This window comes from Ahaetulla prasina, chromosome 14, assembly GCF_028640845.1.
Source record: "Ahaetulla prasina isolate Xishuangbanna chromosome 14, ASM2864084v1, whole genome shotgun sequence".
Lineage (NCBI taxonomy): Eukaryota > Metazoa > Chordata > Lepidosauria > Squamata > Colubridae > Ahaetulla > Ahaetulla prasina.
Window position 1 is genome coordinate 1,541,223 of NC_080552.1, and position 20,101 is coordinate 1,561,323.

At 45.9% G+C, this 20,101-nt stretch overlaps 1 protein-coding gene across 3 annotated transcripts in view; it reads right to left on the reverse strand.

The window, feature by feature from the left end:
- Positions 1 to 19,540, reverse strand: part of ZNF598 (zinc finger protein 598, E3 ubiquitin ligase) — a 32,488-nt gene extending 12,948 nt beyond the window's left edge. For 2 of the 3 annotated variants that reach the window (XM_058157408.1, XM_058157407.1), the window contains exons 1-8: positions 19,224 to 19,540; positions 14,526 to 14,638; positions 13,285 to 13,414; positions 12,981 to 13,192; positions 11,917 to 12,134; positions 11,045 to 11,162; positions 2,026 to 2,204; positions 1,794 to 1,878 (exon numbers count right to left, since the gene is read on the reverse strand). In XM_058157408.1, coding sequence (XP_058013391.1) covers positions 1,794 to 1,878; positions 2,026 to 2,204; positions 11,045 to 11,162; positions 11,917 to 12,134; positions 12,981 to 13,192; positions 13,285 to 13,414; positions 14,526 to 14,638; positions 19,224 to 19,412 — 1,244 coding nt within the window. In that variant the 5' untranslated portion in view covers positions 19,413 to 19,540. Of the gene's footprint in view, positions 1 to 1,793; positions 1,879 to 2,025; positions 2,205 to 11,044; positions 11,163 to 11,916; positions 12,135 to 12,980; positions 13,193 to 13,284; positions 13,415 to 14,525; positions 14,639 to 18,372; positions 19,159 to 19,223 lie in introns of those variants that run through there. The other variant, XM_058157410.1, reaches the window with a different exon arrangement.
- Positions 19,541 to 20,101: the final 561 nt, after the last annotated feature.

A 20,101-nucleotide genomic window follows, 5' to 3' on the forward strand; every position in this document is an offset into this window, starting at 1 on the left:
TCAACATGTAGTCCACAATGGAACTACATCCACATGGAGGGAGGTATGCAGTGGAGTACCCCCAAGGCTCTGTTTTAGGCCTAGTACTCTTCAACTACTTCATCAATGATTTGGACGAGGGGATAGATGGGGAACTCATCAAATTTGCAGATGACACCAAGTTGGCAGGAATAGCCAACACTCCAGAAGATAGGCTCAAGTTACAGAAAGATCTTGACAGACTTGAACATTGGGCGCCATCTAACAAAATGAAATTCAGTGGTGAAAAAAGTAAGGTTCTACATTTAGGCAAGAAAAACAAAATACACAGGTACAGTATATGTGGTAGCTTGCTCAATAGTAGTAACTGTGAGAGGGATCTTGGAGTCCTATTGGACAACCATTTAAATATGAGCCAGCCATGTGCTGCAGCTGCCAAAAAAGCCAACACAGTTCTGGGCTGCATAAAGAGAGGGATAGAATCAAGATCACATGAAGTGTTAATACTACTTTATAATGCCTTGGTAAGGTCACACTTGGAATACTGCATCCAGTTTTGGTCGCCATGATGTGAAAAAGATGTTGAAACTCTAGAAAGAGTACAGAGAAGAGCAACAAAGATGATTAGGGGACTGGAGGCTAAAACATCTGAAGAACGGTTGCAGGAACTGGATATGTTTAGTCTTATGAAAAGAAGGATTAGGGGAGACATGATAGTGTTCTGATATTTCAGAGGCTGCAACAAAGAAGAGGGAATCAAGCTATTCTCCAAAGCCCTTGAGAGTAGGACAAGAAGCAATGGGTGGAAAATAATCAAGGAGAGAAGGGCCGGAATAGCTCAGCTGTTACAGCCTGTTATTAGAACACAGTAGCCTGCAATTACTGCAGGTTCAAGCCCGGCCCAAGGTTGACTCAGCCTTCCATCCTTTATAAGGTAGGTAAAATGAGGACCCAGATTGTTGGGGGGGCAATAAGTTGACTTTGTAAAAATATACAAATAGAATGAGACTATTGCCTTATACACTGTAAGCCGCCTGAGTCTTCGGAGAAGGGCGGGATATAAATGTAAACAAAAAAAAAAAAAAAGCAACTTAGAACTAAGGACAAATTTCCTGACAGTTATAACAATTAATCAGTGGAACAACTTGTGAATGTGAATGCTCCAACACTGGAAGTTTTAAAGATGATGTTGGGTAACCATTTGTCTGAAGTGGTGTAGGGTTTCCTGCCTAAGCAGAGGTGAGAGACTCCTTCCAAGCCCAGCTGAGGCCAGACAGGCTCGAGAGTAGAGAGCAGAAGGGCAGTCTAGACCCAAGTTCATTGATGACTGCTGAAGATTTCAAAGCAAACACTCCATGTGGCTTGTTTTTTGAAGGCACAATTGTTCAGAGGACTCCCAGAGAGCAGCAATCTTAGTCTCTGGGGCAGCCCTGAAAACACGAGAGGCTGAGTTCTTTCCAACAGCAGCCGTGGGAGTAAGCAGAAGCAGCCTCACCATTGCTGGCATTAGACTCCAAGGCTAGAGGATGGCTTCCTACAGGAAGCCCGGAGCACACACTGACCTTTGCCTCCCAATTCAGAGCTGAAGCTTTAAGCTGGCATAACGAAACAGAGCCAGTTTGAAGGGAGAAACAGGGGTGTCTGTGAGGACCAAGCAAAGGACCATCCCAACCAGAGAAGGGAGAGATGTCTTGAAGTGGCCTCTGAAAACTGGATTCTGACCTCTCTCTGCAAGGCCTTGCTCACATCTAGTGAGAAGAATCCCTGATCTTTTGGCCAGTTTTTTTCGCCAGTTTATTCTACCAAAGACTCACCTCTGCACAGAATTCACGCTTGGCGAGCCAACGGCAGGAAAGTCATCGTGGCTTAAGGCAGCCTTGGGAGCCACTTCCTTAGGAACTTGGGAAAAACAGAGAACACAATCTAACCAAAAGGCCACCGAGAACTCCAGCAAGAAACGGCAAGGCCATCATCTCACCAACATGAAGAAGCCCAGTGTCTGAGACAAAGCCCAGCATCGCTTTTGGGGACAGAGCGAGGGCTCACCTGGTTCTTCGGATGAAGGCTTCACCCCTCGCTTAGAGACTGTTGGCTCAGGATCTTTGGCATCTTCCTTCTTGGCGTGACTACTGTCCCCTTTGTCCTCCACCCGGTTTTTCTCTTCTTGCCTTTTGGCAGCTACTGAGGCCCGAACAGCTGCAGCAATATCTCGGTCTTCTTCTTCTCTGCAGAATTTTTCAAATCAACAAACTCAAGAGAGGTCACCGAAAGGTCTTTCCGATACTTCCCACAAGGGGAACAAGTAATGCTAAGATACTATGGGCAAGAAGCAGGAAAGGCAATCAGTTTCTTTATTTTTAATTATTCTCTGCGACTCACTACGGATTTCTTACGAGACTATCTGCTAATAATTAAGCAACGTTAAAGAAGCAGCTTTCTGTGATCTTACACACACACCCTACTCCCATCTTTACAAACACGGAGGAGATTCTAACACAGGAAGAAGCAATTTCCCCAGAGTTATGGATTACCAAAAAAACCAAATGGAAGAAGCGAAAAAAGAGAGGTAAATGGGTGGGGATTTTAACAGGATTAAGGAATAGGAGAAATAAAACTCCTCTGCCTTCAATTTTCCTAACCAATATACGTTCACTTGCTAATAAGATGGATGAAATACTCCCTTTAAACAGAAACAATTCTGACTTTTACAATTCAGCAGCCCTATGCTTCTCTGAAACCTGGTTAAATGAATCAATTGATGACAGCAGCCTGCATATCCCAGGGTTTCAGATTCAACGATTAGACAGAATTGCAGAAACATCTGATAAAATGAAGGGAGGAGGCTTATGCTTATATATCAACAAAAGCTGGTCTCAGGATATAACTATAATATATAAATTCTGTGATGAAAACTTAGAGATATTAATTATCAACTGCAAACCATACTATTCGCCTCATGAATTTTCCTCATTTCTTCTAATTGCTGTTTATGTCCCACCACAAGCCTATATAAACAAGGCATTACGAGCTCTAGCTGACCAAATTTTGAATGCTGAAGCCAAATCACTGATCATTATTTTGGGAGATCTAAACAAGGCAAATTTAAGGAAAGACCAAAATACTTTCAGCATGTCAATTGTCCCACTAGAGGCAAGAATACTTTAGACCAGAGGTCACCAACTTTTTGGACCTCAGGGACCACTAAATTCATAATTTTAAATCTGCCTAATGACTGGCTGTGTGGGCGTGGCTAGGTGGTCACTTGACTGGGTAGGCGTGCCCAACTCGATGTCACTCACATCGAGGGATGCCTCACCAGCCTCTACTCACCCCTCCTCTCCCAGCCACTTCTCACCTCCCCGCCCGGGCTCCTTAGGGCCCCAACAGAAAGCAGTTGTTGGAGTTAAGCAGCCACCACAAGAAAGAGTTAGCAAAACAGCACAGATCAAGTTGGATCTGACCGAGAAGGAGGCTCAGTAGAAGCACCTCACTGAGGACTATGAACATAAGTTTTCCAAGCAGAGGCAAGAACTGCGGGAGTGAAAGGCCAGGTACCAGCGTCTGGAGGCTCAGCAGGCTGAGATGGCCAGCCAGTATCAGGCCATGATGCAGTCCCACTGGAACAAGGCCCTCCGGCTCTTCGCCACCAGTGGCACTTCCCTCCAACCTTCGCCCAAAGCCCTGCACTAGGAGGCCGAAGTAGACCCCAAGTTGGTATTTCTGTCCCCCTCTGAGCCACACAAAAAGACCCCGAAGGGGGAGATTCTCTGCAGCAATAAAAGTTCATCGCACGTATCTGTCCCAGGGGCCTTAGTTTGAGGACCCCTGACTTAGTGCAATATTAAAAATGCAAATAATTTTTCTGCGGACCACCAAAACTTTCTTGCGAACCGCCAGGGGTCCATGGACCACCAGTTGGTGACCGCTGCTTCAGACCATTGCTACACAACACTAAAAGATGCTTACCACGAGCAGCTGTGGGACATTCTGATCATTGCATGATTCACCTTGAACCTACTTACAGGCAAAGACTTAAAACCACAAAACCAACAATTAAAACCTGGACGGAGGAGGCAAAGTTAAAGTTACAGGCCTGCCTTAACTGCACTGATTGGAATGTTTTTGAAAGTACCTCTGCAGACTTAGATGAATTCACAGAGACTGTAACATCAAATGTCAGCTTTTGTGAAGACTTATCTGTAGCCACCAGGAATTTGCGAATATACAGTAACAACAAACCTTGGTTCACAGCTAAACTTAAGCAGTTACTTCGTTCCAAAGAGGAAGTCTACAGAAAAGGTGATAAAATGCAGTACAATCAGGCCAGAAATGTATTAACAAGGGAGATCAGAGCAGCAGAAAGAAGCTACTCTGAAAAGCTAAAGAATCAGTTCTCAACAAATGAACCAGCAAACATGTGGAAAACTCTTAAAAATATCACTGGCTACGGCAAACCACCTTCCCAGGCTGAAGGAAATCAACAGCTGGCAGATGACCTGAATGTGTTTTACTGCAGGTTTGAAAGGAAACTACAGCCACCTATCTCCACAACCCCCATCTCAGACACACTAACAACAGCCAAGCCTCCTATAACTGACCCCATCCCATTGGGTTCACAATCCCTAGTGATCACAGAAAAGGAAGTGCAAGACCTATTTCACAGACAAAAGCCAGGAAAAGCTTCAGGCCCAGACAAGATAACTCTTTGCTTAAAAGTCTGTGCTGACCAATTGGCCCCCATCTTCACCCATATCTTCAATAAATCACTAGAGATGTGCTATGTCCTTCTTGCTTCAAACGCTCTACCATCATCCCAGTGCCGAAGAAGCCCACCATCAAGGAACTGAATGACTACAGACCAGTTGCTCTAAGATCTGTAATCGTGAAAACCTTTGAAAGGCTAGTGCTGTCCCATTTGAAAACCATCACAGATCCGCTGTTAGACCCCTTGCAATTTGCATATCGAGCAAATAGATCAACAATGCTGTTAATATGGCTCTGCACTACAACATCTTAAATCTACAAAGACCTACTCAAGGGTCCTCTTTGTAGACTTTAGTTCAGCATTCAACACCAACATTCCAGATACTCTTCTAACTAAGCTAAACCAGCTACAGGTACCTGAACAGACCTGTAAGTGGATCATAAGCTTTCTAACAAACAGGAAGCAGCAGGTGAAGCTAAGCAGAACCACATCAGATACCTGTACAATTAGCACAGGGGCTGTGTGCTCTCCCCACTACTCTTCTCTCTATATACCAATGAATGCATCTCTAATGATCCATCTGTTAAACTACTGAAGTTCACAGATGACACAACAGTGATCGGTCTCATTCGAGACAATGATGAATCCACATACAGACAGGAAGTTGAACAACTAGCCTCGTGGTGCGACCGGAACAATCTGGCACTGAACACACTCAAAACCATAGAAATGGTGGTAGACTTTAGGAGAAACTCTTCCATACTTCCACCTCTTACAATACTAGACAACACGGTATCAACAGTAGAGACCTTCAAATTTCTAGATTCTACCATATCGCAAGATCTAAAATGGACACCTAACATCAAAAACGCACAACAAAAAATGTTCTTCCTGCGCCAACTCAGAAAGCTCAAACTGCCCAAGGAGCTGCTGATCCAGTTCTACAAAGGATTACTGAGTCTGTCATCTGCACCTCTATAACTGTCTGGTTTGGTTCTGCAACCCAACAAGACAGACACAGACTTCAGAGGATCATTAGAACTGCAGAAAAAACAATGGCTACCAACCTGCCTTCCATTGAGAACCTGTATATTGCACGAGTCAAAAAGAGGGCTAGGAAAATGGTATCCTGCTGCGCCGGTTGGAGGGATTGGGAGTGAGAGGCACCGTTTATCGGTGGTTCTCCTCCTATCTCTCCGACCGGTCGCAGACGGTGTTGACGGGGGGGCAGAGGTCGACCCCGCGGCGCCTCACTTGTGGGGTGCCGAGGGTCGATTCTCTCGCCCCTTCTGTTCAACATCTATATGAAGCCGCTGGGTGAGATCATCAGTGGCTTCGGTGTGAGGTACCAGCTGTACGCTGATGACACCCAGCTGTACTTTTCCACACCGGGCCACCCCAATGAAGCTATCGAAGTGCTGTCCCGGTGTTTGGAAGCCGTACGGGTCTGGATGGGGAGAAACAGGCTCAAGCTCAATCCCTCCAAGACGGAGTGGCTGTGGATGCCAGCATCCCGGTACAGTCAGCTGAGTCCACGGCTGACTGTTGGGAGCGAGTCATTGGCCCCGATGGAGAGGGTGCGCAACTTGGGCGCCTCCTGGATGAACGGCTGTCTCTTGAAGACCACCTGACGGCCGCTCCAGGAGAGCTTTCCACCAGGTTCGCCTGGTGCGCCAGTTGCGCCTTTCTAGACCGGGATGCCTTGTGGACAGTCACTCACGCCGTTGTGACGTCTCGTCTGGATTACTGCAATGCTCTCTACATGGGGCTCCCCTTGAGGGGCATCCGGAGGCTTCAGTTAGTCCAGAATGTAGCTGCGCGGGTGATAGAGGGAGCCCCTCGTGGCTCCCGCGTGACACCTATCCTGCGCAGGCTGCACTGGCTACCTGTGGCCTTCCGGGTGCGCTTCAAGGTGTTGGTGAACGTCTTCAAAGCGCTCCATGGCATAGGGCCGGGTTATTTACGGGACCGCCTGCTGCTACCAAATACCTCTCACCGACCCGTGCGCTCTCACAGAGAGGGACTCCTCAGGGTGCCGTCGGCGCAACAGTGTCGTCTGGCGACGCCCAGGGGAAGGGCCTTCTCTGTGGGGGCTCCCGCCCTCTGGAACGAACTCCCCCCAGGACTCCGTCAACTTCCGGACCTCCGAACCTTTTGTCGCGAGCTTAAAACTCACTTATTCATCTGCGCTGGACTGGGTTAGTTTTAAATTTATGGGTTTTTAATGGGTTTTTATCCTAAATTTTTAATCTTGGCCAATTTAATAAGTTTTTTAATTGTATTTTAATCGTATTTATATTGTATTATTGTGTATTTTTATCTGGCTGTGAACCGCCCTGAGTCCTCCGGGAGAAGGGCGGTATAAAAATTTAAATAAAAAATAAATAAATAAAAAATAAAATATTTACAGACCCCTCACGTCCTGGAAATAAACTGTTTCAACTCCTACCCTCAAAACGACGCTATAGAGCACTGCACACCAGAACAACCAGACACAAGAACATTTTCTTCCCGAATGCCATCACTCAAATAATTCCCTCAACATTGTCAAACTATTAATCTGCACTACTATTAATCTTCTCATCATTCCCATCACCCATCTCTTTCCACTTATGACTGCATGACTTTGTTGCTTGTATCCTTACGATTTATATTGATATTGTTTCCTGATTGCTTATTTGTACCCTATGACTATCATTAAGTGTTGTACCTTAGAATTCTTGATGAAGGTATGTTTTCTTTTACACTGAGAGCATATGCACCAAGAAAAATTCCTTGGGTGTCCAATCACACTTGGCCAATAAAAATTCTATTCTATTCTATTCTATTATGGGGAAGGGGATGGATAATACCAGGAAGAAAATATGAACCCAGACATCTTCCCACTTTTGAATCTCAGCTGGGAGACCCAACAACCAGATCCAATTGCTGCCCCTTCGAACACAACAGAAGGAAAATGCCCTTTCTCTCACTTGTTATCGCCTCTGGAACACGGATCACCCCACAATTAACACTTTGACCAAAATGAAATTAGCTTCCACAACATCCTCTGGCCAGAAGTCGTTTTATAATATCTGGCACTGGGGACCCAACAACCATCCAAATATGGAAAGCTTCTGTGGCCACATGCACCTGAAATGCAGCCTCAAGCCCAGCTCAAACTCTGAGGACCCGGGGGGGCGGGGAGAGAAAGGAGCTATGATGGCCCTGAAGCTGACTCTGCTGGCAATTGTCCAGAGTAACTCAATCCAGCTGTCAGATGACCAGGAGCCTGATCTCAGGTGACTACAGTCCCATAGTGTAGTGTGCTACTCTCCGCACTGAGTGCAGCAAAGGCACTTAGTACGTCTCACCTGATATGGTCAGTCCTGGCCCAGCAACAGCTGCCCAGCTACAACCCGCTGAAAACAACCATCTAATTTAGATTGTGTGCCTGCACCTCTCACTCTCATCCTGGACCAGCTGCCAACTACCCACCAATGTCTGGAGTCTTGGTCTATGACTCAACACTTCTGCCTGCTGCTTGGATCTCTTTGCAGATAAGCTTCAGATTGTGTTTGGCATTTTGCTAATGTGGAATTATGCTCTCTCTACCTTCTGCTGTTAGCACTTTGCATTAAACAGAAGGAAATCTCTGTAGGAGAAGAACTAGCTGAGCTGGAAGGTTGAGTTAAATGTGTCATAAATTTAGAGTCATTATATTGCCACAAGAAACCCAAGTCCAGCCCCTCCCCCCAAATTCCATCAATTTTTATCTAGCACCAATTTAACCTTGACCGTTAGTTGAGTAAATTCTTGTGAATCAAAAGCAATAATAAAATCTTCTGTCCTTTGAACTCATTGGATACTTTGTGCCTGACAATTCTTGAAACCTGCTCTCAAGAGTGCATATCTGATGTAGGGAGGAGGCAGGGTAGTTCTTGAGGAAATAAGCAGTGGGCACCCTAAGGTTCTATCTTAAGCCCAGGACTCTTCAATATCTTCATTTAGATGAGGGAATAGAGGGGAACTCATCAAATCTGCAGATGACTAAATTAGCAGGAATAGCCAATACTCCGGAAGACAGGCTCAAAATCCAAAAGGATCTTGACAGATTTGAACACTGGGCCCTATCTAACAAAATGAAATTCAGTGCTGAGAAAGGTAAGGTTTTTACACTTAGGCAGGAAAAACCAAATGTACAAGTACAGAAATCTGACTCAAAAGCAGTAATTGTGAGAGGGATCTTGGTCTTAGTAGACAATCATTTAAATATGAGTCAGCTGTGTGTAGCAATAGCCAAAAAAGTCAATACAATGCTAGGCTGCATTAACAGAGGGATAGAGTCAAGTTCACATGAAGTATTAGTACTACTTTATCAAACCTTAATAAGACCACCTCTGGAATACTGTGTCCAGTTTTGGTCACCTCATTATCAAAAAGATATTAAGACTTTGGAAAGAATGAAGAGAAGAGCAACCAGGATAACTAAAGGCCTGGAGACTAAAACATATGAAGAACAGTTGCAGGAATTGGGTATGGACAGTCTAGAGCCATGATGGCGAACCTATGGCACATGTGCCGGAAGTGGCACACAGAGCCATCTCTCCAGGCACGTGTGTTGTTGCCTGTTGCTCTTCTGAGACGGCCAGCTGGTCTTCATGCATGCGGAAGTTCTGGAAACTGAAAGATGATCTTCCGGTTTCTGTTGTTTCCAGTTTCTGCGCATTGGCTAGCTGGTCTTCACGCATGCATGCGTGCCAGAAACCGGAAGACCAGGTGGCTGGAGTACATGTGTGTGCCAGAAAGGTTTGCCACCATTGGTCTAGAGAAAAGAAGGACTGTGATAGCAATCCTCCAGTATTTGAGGGCCTGCCATGAAGAAAAGGGGGTCAACCTATTTTTCAAAGCACCAGAAGGCATGACAAGAAACAATGGATGGAAACTAACCAAGCAGAGAAGCAATCTAAGAAGAAACGTCCTAATTTTGAGAAAAATTAACCTGTGGAACAGCTTGCCACCAGAAGTTTTGGGTGCTCCATCACTAGAGCCTTTCAAGAAGAGACTGGAAAGCCACTTGTCTGAAATGGTATAGGAATTCCTGCTAGAGCAGGGGTTGGACTAGAACAACAGTCACCAACTGGTGGTCCATGGACCACTGGTGGTCCACAAGAAAATTTTGGTGGTCCGCAGAAAAATTATTTGCATTTTTTATATTGCACTAAGTCGGGGTCCTCAAACTAAGGCCCCTGGGACAGATACGTGCTGGTGAGGCGTCCCTCGACGTGAGTGACATTGAGTTGGCCACGCCTACCCAGTCACATGACCACCTAGCCACGCCCACCCAGCCAGTCATTAGGCAGATCATATTAGTGGTCCGCGGGATTTAAAATTACAAATTTAGTGGTCCCTGAGGTCTGAAAGGTTAGTGACCCCTGGACTAGAAGACCTCCAAGGTCCCTTCCGACTCTTAGTCTGTATCTGTATCTGTGCAGCTCCAACCAATGTCCTCTGTTGTCAGAACCACTTGATGGTCCAGACTTGGAAATTAATTCCACAGATGGCTGAAACTGCTATAAGAACAGAATCTTGAACATCCTATTGTGCTGAACCTCCCCTCCCCGCCCCGCCCCCTTCTTGAACGACAGTGAATCAGGGCAGCGACTGCCTAGCCCCTTCTGAATGTTTGAGACCAACAAATACAAAGCATTTTATCAGTTATCTGGACAATATACATTTATTAATTAAATTTATATGCTATGCATCTCCCTGATAAAGAGACTCCAAAGGTTACCAGAAAGATTACCCAAAATGCCACAGTTCATACTTTTCAAGAATTCCTCCAAGTGTGTCAGTAGAAACTTGCCCTTCCTTCCTGAGCCTCAATATCACCATACTTCGTTCTTGTGTTGGGCCTGCAGCTGTAAACTATCCAGGAAGGCGAACAAGAAGAGCTGGCCAAAATATGGGCAACTGTGCAGGCGCCTCTCTTTCAGTGGGCAGAAGCCAAAGGTGACTTTTCCTGGGCAAAGGCTGCAGAGCCCAGAAGCGGCATGCAGAATATTGGGCTTAGGCCAAGTTTTGCACTGAATACCAGTCATGATGAAGTATGGCCAGAAACTGGAAGGGAAAACTATCATTTAAAGTAGGTTTTCCATTAAAACAACCATTGCTGTAGGTTAACTTATAGAGCACAAGGCAAAAACAAAAAAATGATAAAATTGATCATTCCATGAGAAGTGAGAAGTGTTTACTGCCAGCTTCCTCTATGCTGGCCTCTCTGTGCAGCTCCTGGCCTGGCTCTGCCTCCTGAAGCTCAGCAGCTCCTTCCCAGTTTGCCCACCTAAATGGAAACCCTCAAACAACCACCACTGCTCTTACCTCTTGTATCGCCAGCTGCCTCTCCTGTTCTGCTGCCCACCTCGGGCTCCTGGCCTACTTCCTCTCACCTGCCTGTTATACCGATCAACTTCATCATAGTCTTCACCACTCACAACACCTGGAACATAAATACAACACTAAAGCAACTTCAAAAAAGAAAGCTGAATTCTAGGCTTGCCCTATATGCAAGTCGTTAGTTAACATATTTATCCTAGTTGGAGGGGAGTGCAAGAGACATTGGCATCCTGGCACCCCCAATTTCCAGGCAAACCCTTCACCCCATCAGGATGGAAACATGAACTTTTGAAATACTACTGACTCTTTGTTTAGTCAACAAAGTTATAATGGTCTTGGAAAAAAATGCCTTTCAGCCTGTACTTGAACACAGGATACCTCTGGAATGCCAGTATCGCAGTTTGGATGCTTGGCAACTGGCTCACATTTACATCCAGTTGTAGCACAATTGCAACTTGCAACCTTTTTTTGCTGATCTCTGGCATAAAATTCATTGGGGAAGTTGGATTTGCTTAACAACAACAAGATTCACTTACCAACAGCTGTAAAAATTGTCATAAAATTGGTTCCTATTTATGACCACAACTACTTATGATGGAAATTCTGGTCCCAACTATGGTCTTAACCAGCAAAGTTAAGATTTTTTTTTTTAAAAAAAAGGCATTTTGCACTAAACTCCCGAGCAGGCATTCTCTATGTTCTCTATTCTACAAGAAAGTAGAGTTCTCAAGGGAATGGTGAGAGAGTAAAGAGCCCATCAGAAAAAGCATGATACCCAACCGTGCCCAAAGGGACACTTCCACCCGGCGGGGGCACAGCCACCAGAGACTCCCTGCCCTCCTTCTGCCCCGACCTACTCTCATTTCTCCGTTGGTGTCTCGGGGCATAGTTGAACTGCAGGTCAATCTGCCGATTCTGCCTGGCTTCAGCCCGGTTTTTGCTGTGACAAGCTGTCTTGTGGGCTTTGTAGTCTATTTCGGTCCGAAAGGCGTGGGTGAACTGCTCGGTACTGCACCGACCTTCTTCACAGAGGAAGTGCTTCTCCCGGAAGTGTTCACGGAGATACTCATAATCGCTGCAAGAGAGAGATCCAGCGCATGGGGTGCTTGTGGGCTCCTCCACACTGCTCTCAGATGGAGGCAGTGATAGAAAAGGGAGGTCACCCCAAAGTTATTCCACTGCGCCAGTTTCTGGAACCATCCTGCAATTTGTATTTTCAATACAAATCTTAAAATGCTCGCCTTTTCACAGGTATTTTTTAACCATAAAGTTAGAAGGGACAGAAGACAGGTAGTCCAACCCTAACTTTCCTTCTATGCAGGATCTGCTAAATCCACCGACTACACATATTGTATATAAAGCTTCTTAAAGTGTTCCTTTGTGTAAGTGTAAGCTGCCCAAAGATAGGCAATGTATAAATTTAGTAAATAAAATAAAAGTAGCATCCCAGACCTACTAAACCCATCTACTAAAGGAACAACCCACCTGTATCAAGGCCCTAAATATAGGGGGCTGTGATTATAAGCAGTGAAGAAGATGGTCTTGATGGAAATATACAGGAACCGATACTTAGGCAGAAGTTACTGAAACATTTCCAAAATCCAGGACGAGACAACACATGGAAGTGACTCAGGCAGGCAGCTCTCTAAATCAGAGATGCGGGGAGAGCTACTACAGCACCAACATTGCTGTCAGCCCCAGTCAGGTAGACCACACCAGGAAATCAACTCCACCAGAAGGCTAAATCTGTTTTTTATTGAGACTGGCTCAATAAATATTATAAATATTACGAGACTGATCATGCTGTGTCTTTCTAGATTTCACTGAATCAGGCATCTGCCTGAGCCATCTGGATATTTTTGTCAAAATCTTCTTTATTACTCTCTAGCGTCAATCTTAGGGGTCAGCTAGAGTCACAGACCTGTAATATTCTTGAGCTCCATCAGAATCACAGAAGTGGCAGAAATAGTGGTCTCTCCTCAAGTGCTTTAGTAACTCATCATTATCCAAATATCGTTCGTCACAAAATTTACACAAGGGGTGCCCCCGGTGAGATGTGTCATCAGGATCCCCATGGATTCTGTGCCGAGCAAGATCCTTGCGGGAATACCATTTGCGTTCATATGTAAAGATCTGGAAGGTAAGAGGGAATGTCCTTCATGTTTTCAGTAGAAACGGATCCCCCCCCTCAGCCCCTCTCCCCTGCCTCACTCCCCACTGCTTGCCTTCAGGTGCTTCACACAGAGCTTGCAGCAAAAGAGCTCATGCTGCTTTCTCATGTGCTGCTCCAACTCCACAATGGCAGGAAAGGCCCGGGAATCCGGGCACAGAGGGCATTCGTGTTGCAGGAGTTTCCTAGGAGGGGAAAAGACACACATGAGGGATAACTGCAGGCTGCTTCAGACACTGATACCAGTTCTCACATTGAGGCATCTTTCCCTCTGAAGCACACTTTCATTTTTCCTTTCTTTCTTTCTTTCTTTCTTTCTTTCTTTCTTTCTTTCTTTCTTTCTTTCTTCCTTCCTTCCTTCCTTCCTTCCCTCCCTCGGGTCTATGGATGTTTAGCTTTTGCATAAAAAAGCTTAAGTTAAGTTTATTTTGCACAATTCTTTCTGCACAGTGCAAGAGCCGTTTCCCCTCAGTTTGCTTAGCTGCCTCTCTGACTCCTAAACACACTGACAAAAAGGCTAGTAGCCAGAAGGACAGGTGAAAGTCTCAATGTACACATGAAATATTTCACATTTGAAAGCAAAAGTATTTGTCGGAATTCTTGTATAAGTTGTATAAGCTCGGAGAGACGTGTTTCTTGGTCATCTCCATGGCTTAGGACCGGGCTATCTACGGGACCGCCTACTGCCGGCTTCTATCTCCCATCGTCCGGTACGCTCCCAGAGAGGGACTCCTCGGGGTGCCGTCAGCCAAACAGTGTCGACTGGCGGCCCCCAGGGGGAGGGCCTTCTCTGTGGGCCTTCTCTCCGACCCTGTGGAACGAACTTCCCCTCGGACTTCGACAATTACCTGACCTTAGGACCTTTCGCCGCGAACTTAAAACTTATTTATTTCGTATGGCTGGACTAGCCTGATTTTTATTTTTATTGGATGGGTTTTTAAAATTTTGTTATTTTACGGGGGAGTACGTTTTTTAACATTTTTGGGCATTTGAATTAGTTTTTTAAGGGATGTTTTTAATTACTGTGTGTATTTATATTTTATCTGCCTGTTCACCGCCCTGAGTCCTTCGGGAGAAGGGCGGTATACAAATTAAAATATTATTATTATTATTATTATCTCCAGCCTAAGAGTTGCTACAGGGTCTGGCTAGCACTGCCCAGAGCATCTCCTAGAAAAGTCATTCATTCCATCCACTCTCCAGACAATTTTCAAATGTAGCTGATATGAAAATCATAGTCGTTCCTTTACTGACTGGCCAGTATTACCCTAAGAGAATAAGCTACAGAACATTTACCCATAGAGAGCATAAATCTTTCCATCAGTAAAATAGATGTCATATTTCTTCTCATGTTGTAACTGGCTGAGTATGATTGTTGAAAAGGGTGGCAGCTTCTTCCCAAAAACCACCTGTGGGGATAGAAGCGGGAAGAGGTAAGGAACACAGAACATTCAGGCACAAGGAGGCTCCATGGGGTACCTCTGATAGCAGAATTAATATTCACAAGAAAGATAATCATTCAGAGGAAGAATATAGGGAATTCAAGTCCCTAATAAATGCCATCCTAATCTATCCTGCACAATTGTAGGAGGAAAAACAAAACTGAACAGGCCCATAGCATGCTTTTCTCTCAAGAGGCCCAAAGAGTGGAAGCGGTGGTCTCACCAGGCTTAGCTATTTAATACACAGGCACCTTGAGAAGTTCAAATTTTGCTTTCAGTGAATTAGAGGTTTGACTCATGGCTGCAATAAGGAGGTTAAACTTGGACAGTTGTCATTGAAAAAGAACAGAGCAAATAAATTCTCACACTTTCTAATAAGGAATGGAGAAACAACTGCCACTGAGAACATAGAATAACAGAGTTGGAAGGGACCTTGGAGGTCTTTCTAGTCCAGTCCCTCACTCAAGTAGGAGACCCTGTAGTGTTTCAGAGAAATGGCTGTCCAGTCTCCTCTTAAAAACCTCCAATAATGGAACACCCTCACCTTCTGAAGGCAACCCCTTCCACTGATTGTTCTCACAATTAATTGTTAATTAATCTCACAATTAATTAATTGTTAGGAAATTTCTCCTTAGTTGCTTCTCTCGATTAGTTTCCACCCACTGCTTCTTGTCCTACTCTCAGGTGCTTTGGAGAATAGCCTGACTCCCTCTTCTTTGTTGCAGCCCCTGAGATATTGGAAGACTGCTATCATGTCACCCCCCAGTCCTTCTTTTCACTAGACTAGACATACCCAATTCCTGCAACTGTTCATGTTTTAGCCTCCATCCCCTTAATTGTGGCGACCAAAACTGGACACAGTATTCCAAGTATGGTCTTACCAAGGCCTTATAAAGCGATACTACTGCTTCTTGTGTTCTTGATGCTATCCCTCTGTCCTCAACGCTGGGAGTGTGAGAATGGAATTTTCTGCTCTTTTTGAACACTTCTCTATCGGCAATAGAAAAGGCATAATCACTTTCTATTTCCCTCCCTCCAATCCCAAGTACTTTTCTTGATGAAGGACTGGAGAATGACTCATTCCTGCCTTTTGTGCAAAGGAACAGTCCATGTTTCCATCACGTGGAAAGGCAGAGGCCAATTCCACTTCTTGGAGAAAGGCCCCTTGGTGGCAATGGAGAAGACATCTTTCCCAACTGCCTTCTGTGAAACAGATTTTGTGGAAGGAATGGATGTCCTGCCTGGCCCTAACAGATGTGAGGTTGTATGGGTTGTACCAGCAACCCTTACAATCTCATTCTCCCCACACTGTGCTGCCCCAGTCATTTTCTCCTGAAGAAAAAACTGAGATTACACTTCATCAATTTCATGGGAGCCTAAAAGAAAATTAGAGATCCACTTGTTGCTCACCCTGCTTCCTTTAGAGGTGAGGAGCTTGACTAAGGTTCCATTTCCCACAATTTAAATATGATGTAAAAGGAAATACTTCTGGCTAGTGACACACTCTTCCAGAAATAAATGGGATGCATCATTTAATAAGACACAAGGGGACCCCCCCACCCCGACAGAACAAGCCATAGAAGATGATGGGAGCAAAAGATGCTACACAGAGGCAAGAACTTTTTCTAGAAAAAACAGGGACCACAAGCCAAGGGCACCCACTGTTCATAATCAAGCAGGAGACTCTACACCATTTCTGACAAATGGCAGTCCAATCTTTTCTTGAAAGTCTCAAACGATGAAGCTCCCACAACTTCTGAAGGCAACTTCTGTTCCATTGGTTGACTGTTCTCACCGTCAGAAAGTTCCTCCTCATTTCTAGGTTGAATCTCTCCTTGATCAGTTTCCATCCATTATTCCTTATCTGGTCTTCAGGTGCTTTGGAAAACAGCTTAACAGCCTGTCACAGTGCCTCAAGTATTGGAAGACAGCTATCATATGTCTCCCCAAGTCCTTCTCTTCACTAGACTAGCCATGCCCAGTTCATGTAACCATTCTTCATATGTTTTAGTCTCCAGTCCCCTAATCATCCTGGTTGCTCTTCTCCCACCTCCAAATTTAACCCCCTTTGCTATTACAAACATTCAAAGTTCTGCCCACTGCAGAGCCAGTACAAGGAAAGCCCAAGATCCCCACACTCTGCTTTGACATAGAAAAGGAGCAACAACATAATATTGTGCTACAAACACAAAGAGGAAAAGCCAGATCACAATTAAGAAAAATAATGGTACAGCCGCCTTTCAATTAAGCACAGGAAATACAAATGGAAATGCACAGGAAGTGTCCCAGCACTTTTCTCTTCTTCCCAGGATGGAATTTTCTCTTTGAGGATCTATCCCATTCTTTTTTTCCTGTTACCAATTCTATTTTGATTTTTTTTTAAATTACATTTACAATTAAAGAAATGCAGAGAAATTTAGAGAAAATACCCGACATACCTTTCATACCATCTTTCACTGGAAATCATTTTACAATTCATATAGTAATATAAATAAGACATTAAGTATAAAATATGATTACATATTATAGTATTATTTGTTAAATGTGTAAATGAGATATGCCCCAAGCTCTGTGGGTGAGACATCCAACATCAGTCTCTATTCATGGTCCTCTCAGACCTTCTGGGACAGTGTCCCTCCTGCTCTTCCCTGCCTGCTAAAAGCCTTTTTAGATCCGTTTCCTCACTCAAGTAAAATATGCAAATATACCTTGTTTTATTAGACTGGGACCTGAAAAGCCCCAAATGTCAAGAGGCAAAGGCTTCCTGAGGCAGAAGAAAAGAGTTCACTGGACCTTGACTCTCAAACAAGAAATAAGCAGCTGCTACTCCCAGAGCAAAATCGACTCACTTCCTTGGATGGAAGCCAAGGAGAAAAAAAACACCACCACCACCATTACTTTTCCCCCTAAAGAACCTGCATAAATACCCGCAACTCCACAGTAGGAAATCTCTAGCTAGAAGCCCACTGACAGCATTTATTCCACTCATGTTCATACTTCTTTGCTAAAATAACTACAGTACCAAGCAGCTTTCCAAATATCCCAGGAATATCAAGGAAAAGGCTGGTTCTGCACTGGGGCTGGCAAAGACTTCTTATTCCCTCTTTGTTTAGTGACTGCAATCTGGTCCTTAAATTGACAGTGATGATGCTAGACAAACACAGGAGAAAAAGAGAAACAGTGTGGGAACAGACTGAAAATTGCTAGTTGTTGCCATTCCATTTAAGCTCTCTAATGAGCAGTATCAATGTTACCCTCATTCCTCTGTGTGTTTGTCAGGTGTGCAGAAATTTGGGCATAACTGACTCAGAAAATGATTTTTAAAAAATACCGTTGTATTTGTGAGTGGTTGGTAAAGAAGGTAGTCACTAAACTAGGAGAGGCTGTATAGGGGCTTTTCAGTACAGAAGAGAAGACAGTTACTTAGAGAGGGATCAAATCAGGAAACCGACCCTCAGTATGACACAAAACAGTGTCATTCTGTTGAATTCCAGCAGCCCTAATTAACAGAATCACCTGACGATCTTTCGACACTGAGGGTGAGACAGAGGGTCCCAAGCCTGCAGAGAAGCCCACCTGAGGAGGTGTGTGCCAAATCCCATGTCAATATTCAAAACATTCAGCAATTATAGAACTGAGTAGTGAAGACTATTTAAAAAAACAGCCACCTAACAGGTTATCAAAACGCCATGTTTACCTACCTAGTTGATCAGAATGTCACTGGCTGTTCAGCCAAACACTATGCTGAAATCAAAGTAAATTATATCCACAGGCTTCTCATAATCTGATAAGGGAGTTTTTATAATTTCAAAACATGAATTAAGGCATGTCTTACAACTCCCACGCCGCAGATCTTGAGCATATCCACGACAGAATAGCTGCTGAATTCTTATTTTCAAGATGAGGACGACACCGGTTCAAGGGGAAGGACACGGGAAGCAGTAAAGCCTCCAATGTAGCTGGGCCTGGCCAAAGGACACCGAGGAGCAGAGAGGCCAAAGGCAGCAAATAGGCGAAGGCCAGAAAAAGAGGCACCGGGCTTGCTTTGAAAAAGGAAACGCTCCCACTTGGCGGCAGCGCAGGTATCCGGGCGGAGGGGGAGCTCCGGTCGATGCCCCTCCCAAACCGCCGGCCCCGCTTTGCTGCCCGAAGTCCGCTGCCCCCGCCCCGAGCGCCCAGGCAGGGCGGCCCTGCCCGGCGGCGGCCTCCGCCTCAAGGCCAATCCGGAGGGCGGCGATCGCGGCCAGCCTTCCGAGGAAGCCCTTTCGGCCGAAAGCGCCGCTTCTGCCCCCCGTCCCCGGCTCAAGCTCGGCTCAAGGCTCGTCCTGCCCGCTCGCAGCCGCCGCGGTTCAGGCGGAGCCCGTCCAAAGCACATCCAGCAGGCGCGGGAAGCCCTTCCGCGACGCCGCGCCCGCCGGCCCAGAGGCCGCCCGGGTAGACTGCGCCCAGAGGTGGAGGCTCTTTGCCCCAGCCTCCTCGCTCTCGGCAGCTCATGGAGGCCCATGGGAATCATGGTCCCCTCCGCCGCCCCTGCCAGGCGGGCGCCGCTTACCTGGGCCAGCTCCTCTCGGCAGACGGCGCAGTAACGGACCCCGCAGAGCGCCCGCATTCGCACGGAGCACCGGTAGCAGATGGGGTGCTCGCAGCGGCCCAAGGCCACTACCTCCAGGTCGCCGCAGCACAGGACACAGCTGCCCGGACCCTCCGTGCTACGCGACTCCGACGGAGGCGAAGCCGCCATGACGGCCCACAGCTCGACTCGACGCGGCTGCCGGACGGCCACGCCGCCCCGCCGCTCCTGCGGCCTACTAGGCCCTGCGCGGAGCCTAGCAACCACCCCTCGCCCGCACAAAGATGGAAGCCTAGAGTGCCGCCCCACGCAGTGCCGCAGAACCGGGCAGCCACGCCCCTAAAAGACGGTGCTGGCCAGTCACTTCCGGGCTCCTCGCTGATTTCTTTTTTCCCTCTCTCGAGCGCCCTGCCTGAAGGCTCAATGGGGAAGCCTCGCGATTTGCCGGGATCATGCAAATCATGCAGCAATTCATGGTTCCTTTGCCCAAGACCTCCCGCAGGCACCTCACGGCGGGAAAGACGAGTTTGCATTCCTCGGGCCTTAAATCAGGCTCTGCTTTATTCTGGGACCCGCCGCGGGATTTCCTCGTAGCACCCCTTTCAGGAAAATATCCTAACCTGACCCTGCTTAGTTATTGGGGATCCACCAGGTCCATCTGAGGTCAGAAGGGACCACAAGGATCATTTGCTCTGCAACGTGCAGAAAAACTTAATTAAACCTTCCTTAAAAATTGGAATTTGCTGCCCTCCTCAATTTGGAGCATTATTCAACACGTCAGCAAGTGCAGTTTCTCTGAACTGTACCCGGAAGTTTAGTATGCAAGCAGCTGTCTAACGGATTTGTCTCCCTGCTCCACT